Source organism: Myotis davidii, unplaced genomic scaffold (assembly GCF_000327345.1).
Source record: "Myotis davidii unplaced genomic scaffold, ASM32734v1 scaffold142, whole genome shotgun sequence".
NCBI classification, from domain to species: Eukaryota; Metazoa; Chordata; class Mammalia; order Chiroptera; family Vespertilionidae; genus Myotis; species Myotis davidii.
The window spans coordinates 4,970,491-4,992,729 of NW_006294400.1; the positions used below are offsets into that span (position 1 = coordinate 4,970,491).

Below are 22,239 nucleotides of genomic sequence, written 5' to 3' on the forward strand. Positions count from 1 at the left end.
ATTCAATTGAAGATGTCTTGTAGGCGGTTGGCCCTGGAGCTCAGGAGAGCCGTCTGGGCTGGCAAGAGAAAGTTGGGAAAACGGTCAGCACGCAGCACATAAAGGAAGCCACGGGAATGCGAGGCCCCCGGGAAACACCCACATCCCAAAGCAAGGAGAGCGAACTTGCTTTCAGGGCCCCCCATAAGGCGAATCCACATCCCTCGGCGAGACTTACCGAAGCTTCAGGGCGGAGGCGCCCTCCAGGCCCCTGCAGACCAGGACCATGTAGGCAGGTCGAGGTCCAGCTGGAAAGGAGCCGCTGAGAAGCCAGAACCCCAAACGCTAAGGAACCCCCGCACCTCCCGTCACTCCAGGAGTAACCGCTTGCACCTGGAGCCCAAAGCACTCGATCCGCCCTCCGCGTGGAAAGTCCCTCTCGCGGCCCCGTCGCCTTTCGAGCCTTCCGATTGGCGGAGAGGACCATGGGACCTGGAAGTCGTCCCTGTCCGCGAGGGCTGCCCTTCCGGTTCCGTTGGGTCCCCCTTTGGCTCGGGTTCCCTGCCCCTCCCCCATTCCGGAGCCCCGAGGGGCCGGAGCTCCTGGTGGTGCCGGATACTGACCGTGGCCTTCCCCTGGGTCTGTAAGTGCGGAGGCGGCCAGAGAACCGGGCAGGGGGACGGGGTCTCTCAGGATGGAGCCCCTTGGGGCCCTCGATGGGCCAGGACGTGATGGGAGCCGAGGGGCTGGCCTAGGCCCGGGGGGACTTAAGGAGCCCTTGGCCCAGCCCACGCTGCGCCCCGCCCCTTTCCCTTCCCTCCTCCGGAGTTTTTAAGGATGCTCCCGGGACCTCCTCCTGCGACCCCGGCCGAGGTCCCAGCAGTTGGCTCGGACGCCTGACTCTGGTTTCTTGTAGGAAGAGCCAGAGCGGAGGCTTTGGCCAGGCCTTGGTGCCAGCCCGCGGGAAGCACTATGGGGTTTTCCTTCTGCCGGGGTTTCCTGCGCATCAGCTGCTGGCTGCAGCACCTTTTCTATGACTGGCGCTGTGCCAGGCACTGGGGATTCGTAAGATGCCGTTCCAGTTTTTATAGTCAAGTTTGGGAGCCACATATAAACAAATAAGGGCTCCTACAATCGAGTATGTATGAGTCATACATGTGTGAACTGCTCAAGGGGCAGCTGCTGGGAAGGCTGAAGAGAGAAAGTGACTTCTGAATTAGACTTCTTGAACATCAGGTGAAGCGCTTTTCAGGCAGAAGAAACAGTTGCAATGCTTTGAAAGGATGACTGAGCATAACTTGTGTGGGGAGAGGAGGAAATTGGGAGGTGGGAGGGGGGCGTCCTTGTGTGTGTATAAGATGTGAGATTGGGAAAGTAGACCAAGGTCCAAATAGTGAAAGGTTCAATCCTAAAGGAGGTGGATAGTCTTCAGAATTTTAAGGAGGAGAATGATACAAAGTTGCACTATAGAAAGCCATATTATTCTGGAGATCAGTCTATAGAATAGAAATTTCTATAGACTGATTCTGAACTCTGTAGCTAAAATCTAGGTATACTTATGGGAGGTTGTGTGTGTGTGTGTGTGTGTGTGTGTTTTAAGGAGTAATGACATCAGCTTAGTAGTACTGAAGTCCTGAAATCGAGTTATGAAGGTATTACTGGAAAGCAAGCAAGTGTGCTATAGTGAATGGTGTGAAGACTCCATAGTAAATTGGCTTTTGAGGGTGGAAGAGGTAGCCAAGCTGATTCCCAGGTTTTAGGCTTTTGATATTTGAAGAACATTGATGCCATTGTCAGCAATAACGCCATAAGCTTAGTGTAGATTAAAAATTTATTTTTTTGATATGTTGCATTAGAGGTCTAGTGGAACTTTCCAGTGTATAGTTGAAGTGCAAATCTGCAGCTTAGCCTAAATATTGTGGCTAGAGGTAAAGGCTTGAGTTATCTGCATAGAGGTGGAAGCTATGGGAATAGTTGCCAACAGGAAGATATTGATATTGATGGGAATAATTTGGGGAATGGTTGCATTATGAAATAGTAGTTGGTGTAGCAGCAGAAGCAGACTTAGGGGATAAAGCATAAGAATATAAAGTTCTTACAACCCAAAAGACCCAGAAATCAAGAGAAGAGAATATTGAGAAGGAAGCCACTGGACCAATTCATGCAAAGCGTTTGGGGAATGAGGGGGGGAAAGATTGAATTTTTTGTATTAAAAAATCATTAATGATCCTTCAAAAAGCAATTTTAGCAGAGTGATGAGGTGATGATATATGAAATAATGGAGTTCTCAACTGGTTGTTAAAAGAGAATGAGAAAAGGCCACATATGAAGGCTTTCCCAGAGAAAATTTACAGGCTTTATTTGTTTATTTACCTAAGGAATGCTTATAGAGCTTGTTCCGGGTATTGTTCTAAGCTTCTTTTTTTTTTTTTAAATGAACTTAATCTTTAAATTTAATTTACTTTAAAATGAATTTAATTTCCCATAACAACTCTATGAAGTAATATTACTATTTGACATTGGGTATATGGAAGCACAGAAGTGGTTAAATAACTTGCCCAAGGTCACACAGCTAGTAAGTGGTTGAGCAGGGTTTTGAACCTAGGAAATATGGCTCCAGAATCCATGGTTTTATACTACTAAAGTAAGCAGTGACTAAATATGGGAGTCAAAGGAAATTTTAAGCAAAGGTAAGCTCATTGGTAAAAAATGGAGAGGCTTGGAAAGTGATCCAGATTGAGAAGAAGGTAAGTAATGGTTTTATATTTGTTATGTATTTCTTTTTTATTTCTTTCCTCCTGTCTTAGATCTTCTTTCAATCTGTGCCATTTTAGGTCCATTTCTTTCACAATTAGGTCAATGTATATCATGCTTTCATCTATCACTTACTATCTATAATCTAGTCTCCTCTTCAACTTCAGACTCATATCCAACTAGCTCAGTGGTCGGCAAACTCAGTCACCAAAGCCAAATATCAACAGTACGACGATTGAAATTTCTTTTAAGAGCCAAATTTTTGAAACTTAAACTATATAGGTAGGTACATTATTATTAACTTAATTAGGGTACTCCTAAGGCTTAGGAAGAGCCACACTCAAGGGGCCAAAGAGCTGCATGTGGCTCGCGAGGCGCAATTTGCCGACCACTGAACTAGCTAATGGATCTTCCCCTTGATGCCATTCCGGCTCCTCTGACTAAACATTTTAAGACCAGATCCATAATCACCCCCTCCAGTATTTCCTAGCTTATTGAATGGCACTCTTAAAGACATCCAGTCACTCTAGCCAAATATCTTGGTGTCATCTTGACCTTTCCTTTCTTGTTCATCCCCTTGGTCACCAAGTTCATCAGTTGATTGTTTGGAAAAACGCTCAATTCTGTTTCTTCTCTCCATCCATATTGTTACTGTCTCTGTTCAGTCCTCATCATTTCTATCTTGATCTGCTTGAGTAATAGCATATTAACAGGTTTCTTTGCCTCCACATCTACTTTCCTTAGAGCCATTCTCCATAAATTCTTATTTTTGACTAATTGAATTTTAAGATAATGCAATAGTTTAGACATCATATATTTCAAGTGATACAGTAATAGCCTAAGGCAAGTATTTTGAGTACCTTGAACTGGCGTTAAGTTTGGTTAAGGTTGGCCTTGAAGGTGAGGATTTAGGAATTTTTAAAATAGAGAATGTAATAAAACATTGAGAAACCAGACAGGCTTTCTGAGGAAGTAAGCCTTGAAAAAAATAAAACACAGGAAAAAATCAAGGACTAAGTTGTGAAGGTTATATGTACTGTTATACTTTTGTGCATACTTGCAAAAGACTGGTGGAAAACTGAGGCCAGTAGTTAAGTAACTTACCCACTTCTATACCACTGTTTTAAAAGAATGAACTAGGTCTGTAATTATTCATCATATATAGGTCTCAAAAACAATAAATGAGAAAAGAAAGTTGCAAACAATATGGATAGTTAATGTCTAATAACATAATTTTATATTTTCTGTGGGTAGGCATACAGAAGTATTTTTAAAATGAGGAAGGGGTCCTAGCCAGGTAGCTTAGTTGGTTAGAGCGTCATGGAACGCCAAGGTTGTGGGTTCCATCTCTGGTCAGGTCAGGGCACATAGAAGAATCAACCAATGAATACATAAATAAGTGTAACAACAAATCTCTCCCTCCCTCCCTTCCTCTCTTTAAAATAAACCAACTAAAAAAGTTAAATGGGGAGAGGGAGGGTCATTAAGGACCAAACTTAGAACAAGCTGAGTACTGAGTGAAAGGTAGTTGGGAAAGGGGACTTTGGCTTTATCTATAATGTCCAAAATTTTTTCAGAAATGATGTATTTCTGTATATGTTATGTAGAATAATAAGGAGGAAAACACACAAAAGTGTGAAAACTTGGAGAATGCAGTGTTCTGACAGTTACCCAAAAGAAGAAAAGGATTGAGGTTTATAGAGAGAAAGGCTGTAGTATATTACAACATCTTTAAAAAATGGCGTATGATGTTAGTGAGATAAACAAAGATTTCCAAATAGTTGTGAGTGCTAAGTTGAAATATAAAGACACTTTTATGAGGTAGATGAGGAAACAGACTGACATACAGCTTGGGAGATTATTGTACAGATAGAAAAGTTTTCCTTCTCAGTAATTATTAGAGGCATTTGACATAAGAAACTTGGGTATTTTCTCACTGCTCAGAGCATACCAGTGAACATTGTCTAACCTGGAATACGTATTCACTGATCCTTTTTGGTTACACGTATGAACAAAGGGAAATTTTCAAATCAGTTGACACATTTGTTACATGGATATAATTATGGAAAAATTATGTAAATATAAACAAAGAGAAAGTGATCTTAAGTGAGAATTACATTGATATTTGAGAAATAGGTCATTCAAAACTTGCTGATGGAAATGGCGGATTCAGATTTAATTGAAGTAATCTAAGCAATAGATGATTAGGACCAGAACTATGGCAATAATGAGAGAGAGAGAGAGAGAGTGCCCAGCTGGTGTTGCTCAGTGGTTGAACATCAACCTATGAACCACCAGGAGATCATGGTTCGATTCCCGGTCAGGTCTGATGCCCAGGTTGTGGACTCCATACCCAGTTGGGGGTGTCTAGAAGGCAGCTAATCAATGATTCTCTCTCATCATTTATGTATCTCTCTCTCCCTTCCTCTCTGAAATCAATAAAAATATATTTTAAAAAAGAATAGAGAGAATTTTGAAATCATTCTGAGGAAAGAATCAACAGGATGTGGTGACCAATTGTACCTGCTCAATTATTTCTTCCAGTTACTAGAAGCTCTGCCATAATCTAGAATTATATGAGTGGTTTTTATGAAAAGTATGAATAATTACTGTACTAAAATGTTAACTACAGTTGAGGACTCTGTAAATCCAATGTATTTGTAATTTTTATTCTGTTTTATTTGCAAATTGAATTGTTTCAGTCTAAAAAGATAAATACACAAAAGATGGAAAAATAACAGTTAAAATAGGTGAGAAAACAAGATAAAACAAGGGTAAGGGTATAAAATGCAATCAGGGATGAGACTAATACATAAATCACTATTAATATTAAGGTCCTCTAGACTTGACACAGATTTGACTTTAAGTTGTACTTTTTGTTTTTAAACATAAGCCTTTTATTGAAGTAAATACACAAAAGCATATAAATCATAAGCATCCAGCTGAATGGATATGAGGAGGGAAATTTGAACAGTTCCACAGTTAACATTATTCCTATAAAACGAGCTAGCCTAGTTGGACACATTTTGGCATCACGAAGCTTGGGCACAAGTTTCACTCTAATATTTAACACTTTCTACCTCTCTTAAGTTGAGGAAGTTATTTATGTTCTCCAAGCTTGAGTTTCCTCATTTGTAAAGTGGGAGAAATAATAATACCTACCTTACAGGGATTTTGAGGATTAAATGGGTCAATATTGGTAAAGCACTTAGCCTATACCTGGTACATTGCAAGATTTCTGTAAAATTAGCAAGGTTTCAGTAAAGATTAACTACTATTCCTTTAATTCTTAACTCTTAAATAAAATTAAGCCAGTTTATAAGAAACACAATTATTTCCTTTCATTTTGTCATTTTTAAAAAGTAAAAAAAAAGGCTTTTTTAAAATTTAGTTTTATATTATCAAAAATATTTTGGAAATAAACCCTCGTAAGAAATTTTCCCCAAGGCACTCAATAATAATTTCAAATTATGTTAATAATTTTAAAGTTTATTAAGAAACTTTTATTATTCTGCTGTGTTTTGTTGAATGATCTGTGTAAAAAGTAGCAATTGATCTTTGCCCTCAAATAATTAACAGTCTATTGGAAAGAGAAACTAGTGACAGGAAACAATTAAGGGATAAACTGTGGCCTGGAAGTAAGAGTTTATCAACGGGAAACAATAGAGTGGGCTGACACATATTATTGAAAACTTCTTAAACGGAATAAAATGTCTTTTTTATTCAATGCGAGCACTTTCCTGAATACCTCTTTGGCTGTTCCTCCTGGTAAGTTTATTGAGACTGATGGATAGGAGTGAGTAAAGGGAACTTCCAGCTCCTCATGTTTGGAGCTCCAAGGAACAATGAAGTATTGTGAGTTCTGTCACACTACAGATGGAAGCCGTTAATGCTCATTTTGGGGTGTGAGTGGGAACATACTGACCAGAGGGTAGATTAAGGACAAGCCAAACTCTAAAAATGAATACCCCTTTTGTTTGGTTATTTGAAACAATAGCCATTTTTAAAATTCTGTTTTTCAATTGGAACATTTGCTCTTTCCAGAATGAATATATTAAGCTACTGTATTTGCTAACACTGACCAGTGATAATACAGTTTTGCTGTTTCTTTACTGATATATTTCCTGTATCTCCTAGATTTATTCCTTTTTATCTGATATTCACCATATTTTCTCTGATGAAACATTTGCTTCTTTACATCTTATGTATATTTTTGTTAATATACCTGCACCATACCAGTTCTCCCTCCTAAATTTCTTTCAATGACAGTTTCATTTAGCTGGACTTGTACACTTAGACCCTTTGCACATTCCTTTTTTTCATTCTCTGTATCCAGTAAATTACCAAGTTCTATGAAATAGCTTTTGTTGTTTTTCTTTGCTCTGTATTCCCATTTTCATTCCTTCCTAAGCTCCATGGCCTCAGACCTGTAATGCTTCCGCAGATGCTGAGCTGGTCTTCCTAACAGCAATTCTTCCTTCTTACCACAGCCAAACAAATCCTGTAGGTTTAACAAACACAACCTGAGCACTGCTGTGTGGTTAGTACAGTATTAGGTGGCAGGAGAACACATCAATTTGAACAGAAGAGGGTTTGACCAGTATTGTGGCTACAATAAGTATAATTTGAAGCAAAAGGAAAAAGTGGTTGGCTTTAGAAGATGGATGCTCCCAACATTAGCCTGTTGAACAGTATGGAGATGTTTCTGTCTAATGCCATGAAGCTTGCAGTTTGGAGGGGAAGGAACAAGTATTTAACAAATGATTTTTAGTGTTATGCTAGAAGTACCAAGCAATGGTTCAGTAGAGAAAACTGTTAGTCTAAAGCAGCGGTTCTCAACCTGGGGGTCGCCAACCTGTGGGTCGCGACCCCTTTGGAGGTCAAACGACCCTTTCACAGGGATCGCCTAAGACCATAGGAAAACACATATATAATTACATATTGTTTTTGTGATTAATCACTATGCTTTAATTATGTTCAATTTGTAACAATGAAAATACATCCTGCATATCAGATATTTACATTACGATTCATAACAGTAGCAAAATTACAATTATGAAGTAGCAACGAAAGTAATTTTATGGTTGGGGGTCACCACAACATGAGGAACTGTATTAAAGGGTCACGGCATTAGGAAGGTTGAGAACCACTGGTCTAAAGGGTCAGGGAAGGGCCTCTCAGATGAAATAAAGTCAGAATTGGCTAGGAGCAGTGTTCTAGACTAAAGAAATAACTGTGCTAAGGCTTGGAGTCAGTAGAATGCCATCATGCACCAGGCACTGAGCAATATAAGACTTAAACCCTAACCGGTTTGGCTCAGTGGATAGAGCGTCAGCCTGCAGACTGAGGGTCCCAGGTTCGATTCCGGTCAAGGGGATGTACCTTGGTTGCTGGCACATCCCCTGTAGAGGGTGTGCAGGAGGCAACTGATCGATGTTGCTCTCTCATCGATGTTTCTAACTCTATCCCTCTCCCTTCCTCTCTGTAAAAAAAAAAAGAAATCAATAAAATATATTTTTAAAAGAAGACTTAGACTCTGCCTTAAGGAGCTGGTTTTCTATGAACCTTTGCAGGTCAGTGTTGTAGAAGGTAAAATTATAAATATTGGGCTTTAAGATCCAAATGTGGCCAAGAGCAGCTGGTTGTCTTATATAATTCTCAACTACAGAGTTGATGAATGCTCAAAAGTCAAGGTGAATTTATTGATGGACTGAAATTATAAAGCTATTTCTCAAGGTATAGCTGATATTCTACTGATCTCACTGGAGACTGGTATATAGACAGAGAATGCCAGTTTATTATTTTTACAATGGCTGGTGGCAAAGCTAATTCATCCTTCCTTTTAGAGATACACACAGGAAGCCAAGTTACCAGAAAATTATTTAGAGAGTATGGAATCAGAGTATGGGGACTTTTTCCATATTTATTTTTTCTATAAAGGGACAGATTTGCAGAGAATTTTGGCAAAGACACCTTCTCCATAGTTGAATGTGTTATGCCAATGTTTATCTTAATTATTATTAGTTTACTTAAAAATTTATACTCAAGAGGTTGGTCTTTATCCACAAGACAATGGGCAATCACAGGACTTTAGGTAGGGGTTGAATATAATCAGAACTGTGTTTTCTAAAGATGTCATGTGGTGATGTAGGAGTTGGATTAAAAGGAATAGAACCAGGAAACCAAGGAACATGTATGAGTCTGTTCTAGTTGTCCAGTTGATGAATAATGATGTATAAAGTTGGGTAAAGAAGAAAGACCAGAATCTAGTAAAAATTAATTATATATTTATCTTACTCCGATTCCCACCAAGTGGTTTATGTTTTTTCTATATCAAATATTTTATTTCCTTTCTATATCAAGAAATGTTTCTCAAGAAGAATTAGATTTGTCCAGTGCACAGAATATACATTATCCCTTTAGGTCTGTAACTTTCATTTTATTGTAGAAATACTTGTATGAATAAATACACATCCTTTTAAACAGAAGACGGTTTACCCAGGAATGGTGCAAGCAATGTCATTGCAGTTCTTTATAATACAAAGCAAAAGAGCAGTGTTTTGTCTTTGAAGAAGTGGGTTCACAGTGTCATGGCAAAAGAAAATAGTTATGTCATTATTACTTGCTGGGATGTTTTAGTTTCTTTTTGACTCCTGAAAGAATTCTCATTTGTGAAGAAAAAAAATGCGCATGGAATAACTCAAGTACTGTTCCTGTATCTTTAAAATTTGAATGAATGCCAAGCTATTTATACTGATACAAGTCCACTCCTCAGGTGCAGTTGACACTTGATGTTGACAAGGAGTAATTTTCAACAGCCTGTGAAAGCTGTTATACTGTTTCCTCTTTCAAGGCAAATTTCATTTGGATACATAGAAACAGACATGATAACACAAATTTGGTTTTGGAAAGAAAATTCAGGTTTCTTCATTGTTTGAATTTTCTTAAATTCATCCTTTTTACATTTCTGTTCTTTAGGTCTGCCAAAATGTCTGAAAGATCAGATCTCCTTCACTTCAAGTTTGAAAATTATGGAGATTCAATGTTACAAAAAATGAACAAATTAAGAGAAGAGAATAAATTTTGTGATGTTACAGTTCTCATAGATGATATTGAGGTACAGGGGCATAAAATTGTGTTTGCTGCAGGTTCCCCCTTCTTAAGAGACCAGTTTTTACTGAATGATTCCAGAGAGGTGAAAATCTCCATATTGCAGAGTTCCGAAGTGGGGAGACAATTGCTCTTATCCTGTTATAGTGGTGTGCTGGAATTCCCTGAGATGGAACTGGTAAATTACTTGACTGCTGCGAGTTTTCTTCAGATGAGCCACATTGTAGAACGGTGCACACAGGCCTTGTGGAAGTTTATAAAGCCAAAACAACCACTGGATAGTAAAGAGGGATGTGAACCACAGAGTGCTTCTCCCCAGTCAAAAGAACAGCAGGGAGATGCCAGAGGCTCCCCAAAGCAGGACTCACCTTGTATTCATCCATCTGAAGACAGTATGGATATGGAGGACAGTGATATTCAGATTGTTAAGGTAGAATCTATTGGGGATGTATCAGAGGTTAGAAGTAAAAAAGATCAGAACCAGTTTATTTCTTCTGAACCCACTGCTTTACATTCATCAGAGCCCCAGCACTCCCTGATAAATTCAACTGTGGAAAACAGAGTAAGTGAAATAGAACAAAACCATCTCCACAATTATGCCCTCTCTTACACAGGCAGTGATAACATCGTCTTGGCCTCAAAAGATGTCTTTGGGCCTAATATTCGAGGTGTAGACAAAGGCCTACAGTGGCATCATCAATGCCCAAAGTGTACCAGGGTGTTCCGTCACCTGGAGAACTACGCCAACCATTTAAAAATGCACAAACTCTTTATGTGTCTACTCTGCGGCAAGACTTTTACTCAGAAAGGCAACCTTCATCGACACATGCGTGTGCATGCCGGCATTAAACCTTTCCAGTGTAAGATCTGTGGGAAAACCTTTTCTCAGAAGTGTTCCTTACAGGATCATCTTAACCTTCACAGTGGAGATAAGCCCCATAAGTGTAACTATTGTGACATGGTTTTTGCACATAAGCCAGTTTTGAGGAAACACCTTAAACAGCTGCATGGCAAAAACAGCTTTGATAATGCCAATGAGAGAAATGTGCAAGACCTCACAGTGGATTTTGATTCTTTTGCATGTACAACAGTTACAGACTCGAAAGGGTGTCAGCCACAGCCTGATGCAACACAGGTCCTGGATGCAGGTAAACTGGCCCAAGCTGTCCTGAACCTAAGGAATGATAGTACTTGTGTGAACTGAGTAGGGGCTTTATGCTCAAAACTAGAAGTGACTGAAAACGTGGCAATAGTCTTGAGTGTTTTTAGAAGAGATTTTGCTAGCTTGACTTCTCCAAAGCCTCTGTGCAGGTTGTAGAATGAATCAAAGTACTAACAGACCAGGCAACTTACCACTTGGAGTGGTCTTGCCTTCCTTTTGCCCTCTCCCATTTTCTGTTTTGAATTATCTTGTGATGCCTGTCTTCCTTTCCCAAGGAATATTCCATTTGTCTACCTAACATTGACTTATGTTTTAGACTGACACATTTTAGGCTTTTCACTGGACACATTCGGAAGGCACCAACAAGTTAATAACATCACCTGCAATCCACTAATGGATGCTATGCTAAGAGAAGTGAATAATATTTTTCTTTGGCAGAAAATAGGCTAAGATATAAAGTGATATTGCTATTGGCCTGACTATATGATAGAACTTCTGGTTGCCTACTTATAATTCATCTATGAATGAATGACTCCCTACCGTTAGTACTTTTCTTGGAACTGGCTATAAAGAAGTATTTTAAGTTGTTCAGCACTCTTTTCAACAGCATTATGGCCCCCAACTTTATGTCACGGAATTGTTCACATAGACCAGAGTACAATCTTTCTGGCAACACCTGCAGGCATAGTTAGGTATCACCATGAGGAGCATAATCAACAAAGAATAGAAGTACCTTCGTACAACAATTTAACATGAGATGTCTTCCTCAAAAGAAGCCAAACCTTATTCATGTGTAACTTATTGATGCTTTTTAAGTCAGGATGCTCTAAGCATACTTAAAATGTGCTGAAGTGTAATAGTCTCTCTAAAAAGAAGCTATTTAGGAGTCAGTCTTTGGACTCTGCTTTACAAGTTAGCTATCAGAGAGGTGTTTAGCCATCAGAACGGTGTTTGGGCTTCAGAGTTTTGTTCAGTGTATTCTAAGAGTCTCTGAATTCTCATTTTCTCATGCACCCTAATTTCTAAAATGGATGAAAAAAATGGTTCGTGGAATGAGCAACCAGGCTGTTGCATTCAGATATTCCGATAGCCCCACCTTGCTATGTTTGATAGATCGCTAATACAAAGTTGATCTTCCAAGTATGGTAAAACAGAACAACTGTGTGTTGTAGTTCAGAAATAAAATTTTGAGTCTTATTAGTTTTTGACCCATGAGTTAGACATAGGTAATAGAAGTGTTAGAGTCCTTAGAGAGTCTTAAGAGATAATTTACTCCACCTCTCTTTTTTTTTTTTTAAGTTGGGGTATTAATAGCCCAAAGAGGTGGCCTGGCCAAGGTTGGCCAAATAAGATAAGTGACTAAATATGAGCTAATGTCTCCTCATTTTTTCTCACTATCCCTTGGCTTAAAAAGATCTAGTACATAATCAAGAATACATTAGCAAAAAGCTCACCTTTGTGAATCCCTATTGGCTTTCTAAGACAGCCTGGATTTTGCAAACAAAATATCACAGGAGGATTTATTTTTGTTATTTTTTAGTTAGAATAAATATTACATTCTTCCCAAGCAAGTGACTGATTTGCTGGGTATTAGAGAGGGAAAGGACAAATAAGAATAAATGTGAGAAGGATCTAAATGTGAAACTGATTTTGTCTGGAAACAGTGTTTATTTAATTTCCATCAAGATTTTGTTTTCATGTTTGAGCTATGAGAGTGCATATACCGATAAACCAAAAATTAGGTTTAACTTGAGTAGTCAGGGAATTCTTAAAGTTGTTATAATTTGATACATTTACATGTGAATCTGACTTGAGGTATTATTTCTACCTTTTGTTAAAAGATTTAAAATGAGAATAAAATTGAGTGATAAGACAGGTATCTTATGCCTAAGGTCACTCATTATATGGTCTAATGATGCTACCAAGCATTCCAGTTTTTATGTGACCCAGGCAGAGTACCAGTTCTCTGCAACAGTGTGACATTGCCATGTTAACCAACAAGTCACTATTTCCTTTGAACATCATTTTGTCATGGAAATTTCATGTTGGAGTGCTTCCTTTGTTTATATTCATGTCCTGTTTTTCTTACTGGTTTGAAGACTAAAAGTCATGGGTTCAAAATAGATTGCTCTCTTTGGTTGGAGACTATTGCTGGGTTCATCTAGTCATTCAAGAATCATTTATTGAGCACCTACTGTTGCCAGGCACTATGCTAGATGATGAGGATATGAAGGTAAGATTGCAATGATCCCTGCTCTCACAGATCTTACAGTTTCGTGTAGTCTTAGGGAGCTAAGATATCAATTTGATTTTAAACTAAGAGTAATAAAGGAAACTGCCTTGATTTTTTTGATCACTTAAAGTCAGCATCTAGATAGTTTTGTATCTGTAAAAGCTATAGTTCTCACCTTTTGTACTGCAAACCTCTTGGCTGGGGCGGTGTTCCGTTTCTGTGACACATTTTCTTAATTTTGGTGGGATTTTACTTTTCTCCTTCTTTGCTTATACATGTTTCTTAGATTGTATTGCAAAGTGGTCAAATTATTGATATCAAGTAAGTTTTATAGAGGAAGATTTTTAAAAACATTAGTTATTCAGCATTTGTATTTTATGGATCCCCAGGAAAACTAAAAAGGGGAGAACACTCTTTACCGTAGTTGGTTTAAAAAAGATACTGTATCACAGTTATTTATTTATTATTTAATTTTAAAGACAAACTCCAAACCGAAGCAGCTCTGAGGTAAATCAGATGTGGTTTTAATTTGTTTTAGTTTCTTTTTTAGAAAATCTGTAAGTGGAGGGTGACCAGTGTCACTACTTTTAAATATTGTCCTAAAAAAACAACCTAGAACATTTTATTTCAGCTGGTGAATAGCTGTTTTAAACCTGTTGTATGTTAGACATACTATGAACTACCTCTTCACTTATTATGGGGAAGTTTCCTTAATAAAAGTGTGACAATTAAAGCTCTGGTGTGAGTAGTTTGTTTTTTCTCCCCTCCTTTCCTTTTCAATTGCTTGAATTTGAATACAGGAATACTTCATTCCTATTCTTTAAAACATATTAATAAAATATGCTGAGCTTGGCTTCAGAACCAAATATGAGTTAACCAGAAATTGTTTCTAGGGTCAGTTACTTAAATGAGAGCCTGTTGACTAAGGGGTAAAGCAACTGCTTTTAAGAGCTGGTTCAGAAATTCCTTCATTTGGCAAATACTTGGATGCCTACTGAGTGCTAGTCTTGGGGAATGTAAAGATCGGTAAGGCACTGCCCCAAGTACCTCTGCTTAGATGGGACGCAGATTTCAATACAGGAATGATGATTGCAATAATGAAGGCAGCCAAAGGGTTGGCTTGTCAGGCTCCCAACGAGGAGCCAGCTAATCCAAGGCAGCTCCTGGTGGCCTTAAGGATGAGGGGATTTTGAAGGGTAAGTGGGAGGCGGGATTGGGCATATGGGAGGAAACAGTAGATGAGAGGCTTGGGTTTGCCCAAAAACGTGGGGCGGGGCGGGGGGTGAAGGTCAGAAGGAAGCGATAGAGTAAAGGAAGAGAGATCCAGAGGTTGGGGCCAGATCCTGATGGCGCATTAGCTAGGCAATCTCGGATACTGATCCCCATGGCAGTCTCCTCTCCTTCCTCCGTCACCTTTTAAATTGAAGGCGGCCCAGTAAAAGGAGAGGACCTGGCCATAATCCGCGAGGGCCTCCCGGTGGTCCCGGCGCTGGGTATTCTGATGGACGCACTGTACCCCAACTTCACAAGCCTCCTGCGAGTCGGAGGCTGGGGAGAACTCAGAAGGGGAATTGGCTCCCGTACTGATCAGGGACAGGAGAAATGGGATTTACCGGCACTGGGCGTCTTTCTGTCATTCCGCAGGGGTGGGGGAGTGAGGAATGGAGGATGTCTCAGAATGTCCTTCCGGTATGCTCAGCCCGCCCCCTGCGGGGTCAAGGTGGTTGACACCGGATGTATTTCCTTCCAGACTAAGCCCACCTTCCGGTCCGGGTGCTTCGCTGAGGAAACGTCGGTTCTGGTTTTCCGAGTGGGTGAGTGAGCGCCAGGGAGACGCGACGGGTGGGGAAGCCCCACGAGGAGGAGGAGGAGTCGGGCAGCTGGGTGCTGCCCGGCGGTGGCTGGGCTGGTCCTGTCACCACCTGGTCGACAGGGCCTTGGTCCTGGTGGGCTTGGCTCAGGAAGACCGGTGGCAAGCTGGCGGCTCTTCCCGGCCACGGGGAACCCCGGTTCAATTCCGCAGACGTTCCCTAAGCTCTTCCTGCTCTGTGCCGGTCCCCGGCGTTCGCTGCAGGAACTCGGCTGAACGAGGCGCTGTTTCGTGATGCTCTGAGGGCAACCGACTCTTAAGGGGGAGACAGGAGGCGTCTAGGAAGCCTTACTTGATTTAGGCCTTAAAGGAGCCAAATCGCTGGCTGGAAAAAGTAACTGGAGCGTAACACGTGCAAAGGTGCATTCGGGGGTCTTCTTGCCTGGGCAATGGTGAAAATATGAATATCAAAGAGACTTCCATGAAAAAGAGTGGAGAAAAGATAAAGCTATAAAGGTGCTTAAGGTCCAATCATGAGTGACCTTTTATTTGCTAAAAAGGTTAGGATGTCCCGTAGGTAGAGGACAGCTGGAGACGGGGCGGGGGGAGAAAAGTTTTAAAAGATGTCAATTTGCCCTAGCCAGTTTGGCTTAATGGATGGCGCATTGCCCTGCGGACTGAAGGGTCCCGGGTTCAATTCCGGTGGAGGGCACATGCCCAGGTTGTAGGAGGCAGCCAATCAGTGATTCTCTCTCCTCATTGATGTTTCTATCTTTTTCTCCCTCTCCCTTCCTCTCTGAAATCAATAAAAATATTTTTAAAAAAATAAATAAAAGATGTCAATTTTGGTGGCACTCAGTAGGGTAGTTTGGAATATCAGAGACTGGTATCAAGGAGAACTTTTGGAAGACATGGCAGTGGTCCAGGTGAACAGAATAAAGACCTGCAGTAGTGATGGGGAGTCTAAAGTTTGGAGATTACGTTAAGGTTTCTAATTTGGGAAACTTACAGCCATTTAGTAGTGGCATTAACTATACAAGGCACATAAATTTAGCCAAGGAGAAAAATACAGAAACTGTTAACTACAATTCAATATAATATAAATGCTGTAACAAAAATGTAAAAAATGTGCCACAAGATCAGAGAGAAATGCGTTTTAATTTTTTTGGATTTTGAGGTTTAATTTTCTGAAGTTTATTCTTAGCACCCAGATTAAAATTTGAGTATTCTTTTACCCAGTTCAGGTTTGGGATTTTAAAATTCTGTTTGTTTTTACTAGCACAGTGTAGGAAAGCATTCCTTATCCTTACAGCAATGTTTGTATTATATTTTGCTTAGATTTTGACCATGGCTGCGGAGTCTGATGTTCTGCACTTCCAGTTCGAACAGCAAGGAGATGCAGTCTTGCAGAAAATGAATCTCTTGAGACAGCAGAATTTATTTTGTGATGTATCAATTTATATTAATGACACTGAGTTCCAGGGGCACAAGGTGATATTTGCTGCTTGCTCCACTTTCATGAGAGATCAGTTTTTACTCACACAGTCAAAACATGTCAGAATTACCATCTTGCAGAGTGCAGAAGTTGGCAGAAAATTGTTGCTCTCTTGCTATACTGGAGCACTTGAAGTGAAAAGGAAAGAGCTTTTGAAATACTTGACTGCTGCTAGTTACCTTCAGATGGTTCACATTGTGGAAAAGTGCACAGAAGCTTTGTCAGGATACCTGGAAATTGACCTTTCTATGAAAAACAACAATCAACATACCGACCTGTGTCAATCCTCTAACCCAGATGTTAAAAATGAGGAAGAAAATGCAGATAAGGACTGTGAGATCATCGAAATTTCAGAAGATAGTCCTGTAAACATAGATTTCCACGTTAAAGAAGAGGAAAGCAATGTGTTGCAGTCTACAGTAGAGAGCTTGACGTCAGAGAGACAGGAAATGAAGTCACCAGAGCTGTCTTCAGTTGATATAGGTTTTAAAGACAATGAAATTTGTATCCTCCGTGTGGAATCTATAAATACCGATGGTGTAGAAAATGGGCAGTTTTCACAGCCTTGTACCTCTTCAAAAGCAAGCATGTATTTCTCTGAAACACAGCATTCACTGATCAATTCTACGGTTGAGAGCAGGGTGGCAGAAGTTCCTGGGAACCAAGATCAGGGCTCATTTTGTGGGAATACTGAAGGAAGTCATGGAACAGCAAATGAGATTCAGAACCTGGAAGATATTTATTCACTGAGGCACCAGTGCCCCAGGTGTCCACGAGGATTTCTTCATGTTGAAAATTATCTGCGCCACCTTAAGATGCATAAACTGTTCTTGTGCCTACAGTGTGGGAAAACATTTACACAGAAGAAAAATCTCAACCGGCACATTCGAGGGCACATGGGCATACGGCCCTTTCAGTGTACTGTGTGCTTGAAGACATTTACCGCTAAAAGCACGTTGCAGGACCACTTGAACATACATAGTGGGGATCGGCCATACAAATGCCAGTGTTGTGACATGGATTTCAAGCACAAATCTGCCCTGAAAAAGCATGTGACCTCTGTGCATGGCCGGAGCAGTGGTGAAAAAAATACCTATTCATGATCTCAAAAAACAAAATCTATTATAAGTAGAATCACACCTTGCTATGGAAGTTATGTTAGGCAAGTCTTTCTGTAGAAATGCAACATTTGTAATACTGTTTTCCTCCTCATCTTTGGGTCTTATTTTTGGTCTGCCTGTACAGTATTCTTTCTGAACTTAAACTAAGAGTTCCAAAGTGTGGGAGACATGATAAAGCTGATGGAATGCTATCTCACATCTTGTGTTATATAAGTCCCAGTTGTATACCTAGAGAAATACTGTTCTTTTAAATATTATTGAGTCTAATGACAGCGGATCCAGCAGAATTTCCATATTCAGATTTTGAGTATCTATGTAGTTGATGGAAGTATAAAATAACCTAGCCATGTAATAACTTTAATGAGTTAAGATAATGGAAAGATAAAATTTAAAACATCCTATTATCCATTATTAGTCACTTTAAAATCAGATAGGACTAATAAATTTTTTAACCTACTGCTTTTGGATTGCAAACTAAACACCAAGGTACCTGTTGTTATAAAATGTAAAAGAACATAATTCATATTCACTTGGGAATAGCAGAATTTCCTTATACCTTTCTTAAAATACTATTTCCATGGTTTGTTAATATACGTATTTTATAAATTATTCATTAGGCCCAAATGTCTTGATTTTATTTAATGCAGTGGCATCTAATAATTTTGTGGCTAGTAAAAACATACCATTGGTTTGAAGCTCTAAAAAATTACTTTTAGAAATCCCAACTTAACCAAAGGTATTTGTTACACCTTTTTTGTTGTTGTTGTTAAATATATTTTTGTTGATTTCAGAGAGGAATGGAGAGGGAGAAAGAGTCATCGATCAGCTGCCTCCTGCACATCCCATACTGGGGATCAAGCCCGCAACCCAGGCATGTGCCCTGACTGGAAATCGAACCGTGACCTCCTGGTTCATAGGTCAACACTCAACCACTGAACTATGTCGGCTGGGCTACCCTTTTATCTTCTAGTTAACATAGTAAAGTTGACCTTTTGTCAATTTTGTATCTAGGTAATAGGAATGGTATGCTCAAAACACTTATAGCAGACATCTCTGATGTCATCAGACAGAGGAACACTTTCCATATCTAGCTCCTTCTCATTTCTCGTTTCCTTTCTCGAATAGTGATCCCCTCTGCTAAATGATTTGTTTTGGTATACAGTTTCATGAATCTTTTTTTTTTAACTTTATTTTATTGATTTTTTTATAGAGAGGAAGGGAGAGGGACAGAGAGTTAGAAACATCCATGAGAGAGAAATATCGATCAGCTGCCTCCTGCACATCCCTTACTGGGGATGTGCCCACAACCAAGGTACATGCCCTTGACCGGAACCGAACCTGGGACTCCTCAGTCCACAGGCCGACGCTCTAGCCACTGAGCCAAACTGGTCAGGGCCAGTTTCATGAATCTTAACACATACAGATTTATGCAACCACCTCTGTAATCAAAATACAGAACATTCTATCACCACCGTTAAACTCCTTTATGCTACCCTTTTGTAGGCAGTTCCTCCTAACTCTACACCCTGCCAATAGTTCTTCATCAGCTTACCTTGCCTTTTCTGGAATGTCAGAAATGGAAGCATAGCATGAGCTCTTTTGAGATGCTTCTTTCACCTAGCATCATGCCCTTTGAGATTCATCCATTTTGTGTTAGTAGTCCATTCCCTTTTCTTTCTGAATTGTCATACATATTAATGTTCTTGTTATCACTAGATAAACAGTTTACAGATGGAAATCTTAGTGTTTTCTTAATTATTAATAGTCATTAACATTAATGCAATTTTTATTTACTATATGTTGACAAAAAGCTTAACTATCTTTAGAGTTTTATGCTATATTTCCAGAAATGTGCCAAAAGCAAAACCATGACCATATGGTTATTTTACTTACAGTAATATTTCAGATTGTGTTATGAGCCATTGCTCTCCAATAGCCTTGTCTACATTTAACACAAAACTTTGTTGTCATAACACAGATTAAAATATATTGCAGGGCAAGTAATATCTTCTAAAAGACAGGAACCACTTTTAGTAAAGAAGCCTGACCGAATGCATCTTACTTTCAAGATGTTCTATTCCTCTTCTACTCACCTCAGCTCTATGTAGCATTTCTGCTATATTTAGTATCAGTTGAAGCCCTTCCATATTTTAATATGTAATATACTTTGTACCATTTATAAGAATTTTGTGATGAATCACATGTTGATTGTTATAACTGTTAATTATCCTTTTTGTGATACTTGTGAAAAATATATTTTCTATAGAATTTTAACTCTGAGAGAGAGTTTAAAGAATCTAGCTCTCATATTTGATAAGAAAGCCAACTTCATGACCCTTCAGGTTAGTATCATTGGACAGGTCATCTCTTCTTGAGCTTCTCTTAAATTTATATGCAAAATAATAACTTTGATCTTGATCACTTATAGATCATTTCCAAGTCTAAAATTCTGTGATTTTATATTTAAATCTTCCAGAGTTCCTAAGAACAGAGAAGAGGGGAAAGCAAAAGAGAGTTTGGTGTCTTTTTGCACTATTTTCTCACTCCATTGGAGACAGAATTTTTCTAAAGCAAATAGTGGTTTTTCTCCCACTGGAGAACATGATAGTGCAGTGCTTAATCGTCTTTCCTGTTTGATCTATGATTGGCCATTTGTAGACATTTTTCTATCAGAGATAGTTTGTGTTTGAAATACTTATTTTTGCTTTTTACGGTAAAATTTAGTTGGGGAGGGATGAAGATGGGGTGGGTGAACAAATAGTAAACTTTTTTGCTATTGTTTTTTATGAATTACCTATCTTTGATGTTAAAAAAGAATTATGGTTGAACTATGTGTAAGTTTTATGTGTGCCTTGTAAGATTCTTGTGAAATTTTTTGTAAGCACTTTGAGATATTTTGCGTGTGGGGAAGGGGTGTTTTGTGAAAGTGATGGTTATTTATTTATTTATTCCTGTTCATTTAGCACAGAGTGATCTCATAACATTTCTAGGTGAATGTCTATTTGCATGATGTGCTTAAACAATTTCTGGAAAAAAATCTTTTTTAAAATGCAGGCATGACAAAGTTAAGTGTTGAATTTATTCATTTCAACATTCACTTTTAGTTGTTTGTTTTTCTATATGATGGGGAAAATGCAAAATGTTTGTCTTAAGCCTCTTCATTTACTGCATTTTTGAATAAAAGATCTTGGAGAGGTAGTTGTTACTTTGGTATAAGAGAAAATCCTTTTTTTTTTCCCTTGGATGTAACTATCATACATGTTTACATAAGAAATAATAAACTGGAGATGGGAATGGAGAGCTTTGTGTTTTGTGTACATCTATGAATTTTGAAGAAGGAAACTATTTCTCCTGGCTATTCATTCATTCAACAAGTACTTATGGAGTGCTTACAATATCTAGAAGTTAAGTATACCAACAAAAATCCCTGCTCTCATGAAACTTAAATTCTAGTGAAGGGAGACAAAACTTGTGAACAAAATTAATGTATGTCAGATTTTGGAAATGGAGAAAATAAAGCAGGGAGTGCAAGGGAAGGGAAATTCTGATTGTAATTTTAAATATAGTGAGTGGTCAGGCCACCTTTGAAAAATCTTTTCAGATCCTGTACAACTATCCTTAAAATGGAAAGCGTACCCACACACCCATCACTATATAGTTGAATGGAAAACTGAACCAAATGAACCATTGTTGGGAACCTATAGGATTGGCATATATTTCATAAATAGAAGAGTATGAAAAGGATAAAAATGTATGGGAGAATAGTCTTTGGTGTGGCCATTGAATTTTTAAAAATTGGTATTTTTTTCGTCTTCCAGGCAGTAATAACCATATTTATTGTTAAGTTCATTATAGTTTATAAACTTTTTCCATATGTCTTATAATTCATGGTGGGTTTGCTTCCATAGAGTCTTTTGTTGGATATCTGGTTTCATATTGGAAAGTGCCTTGAGCTTAATTGCAACTCATGGCCATTTTCTTAATCTGAGTTTTTCAGTTTCTCATCAGGAACGGAATACATAGTATCTGCCTTTTAGGATTATTTTGATGAGTAAATGAAATATAAATGAAAGTAAAAATAGTAAAAATGAAAATTTTATTAACACAGGACCTGGCACATTAGTAAGTTATCCATAAATATTAATTCCAAGCTTATTTCTTCCGATATAAAAACAGAATAATTTATACCTTGCAGTTAACTGTGAAAAAATCCTGCAACAACTATTTATGAAGTTATTAGTGCCAAAATTTGTGCTTGAATTTTGATGCCTGCCAGTTTCTGAGAAACTCAGTTTTCTCGTTAATAAAGAGGTGTGCGTTATTGCCTGCCAAACAAATGCTCTCTTTTTCTTTAATTTTTTAAATCAGGGAGATCGGTTGGCACCTAGAGGGATTGAGGGATGGGGTCAGCATCTGATTGTGGGAGAGTGATAAGACTGTAATACAAATGTATCAGATTAAGTTAAATGAATATCACGATTTTCACTAGCTCAAACCAATGTCCAAGAGGCTGGCTCACAGAGAAGATGAATGTGCTGGGAGTTTCCCATAAGTCCCTTCGGCTTGCCTAGGCAT

The 22,239-nt window shown here is 38.9% G+C and overlaps 2 protein-coding genes across 2 annotated transcripts; both read left to right on the forward strand.

Annotated features, from left to right (window-relative positions):
• The first annotated feature begins 442 nt into the window (after window positions 1–442).
• On the forward strand, window positions 443–13,971 carry ZBTB26 (zinc finger and BTB domain containing 26). The gene is made up of 2 exons (XM_006768606.2): window positions 443–622; window positions 9,712–13,971. The coding sequence occupies exons 1-2, from the start codon at window positions 465–467 to the stop codon at window positions 11,045–11,047; spliced, it is 1,494 nt and encodes a 497-aa protein (XP_006768669.2). The 5' UTR covers window positions 443–464; the 3' UTR covers window positions 11,048–13,971.
• A 986-nt stretch (window positions 13,972–14,957) lies between these two features.
• ZBTB6 (zinc finger and BTB domain containing 6) lies at window positions 14,958–17,726 on the forward strand. Its single transcript, XM_006768605.2, has 2 exons — window positions 14,958–15,052; window positions 16,387–17,726. The coding sequence occupies exon 2, from the start codon at window positions 16,396–16,398 to the stop codon at window positions 17,644–17,646; it is 1,251 nt and encodes a 416-aa protein (XP_006768668.2). The 5' UTR covers window positions 14,958–15,052; window positions 16,387–16,395; the 3' UTR covers window positions 17,647–17,726.
• The last annotated feature ends 4,513 nt before the right edge of the window (window positions 17,727–22,239 follow it).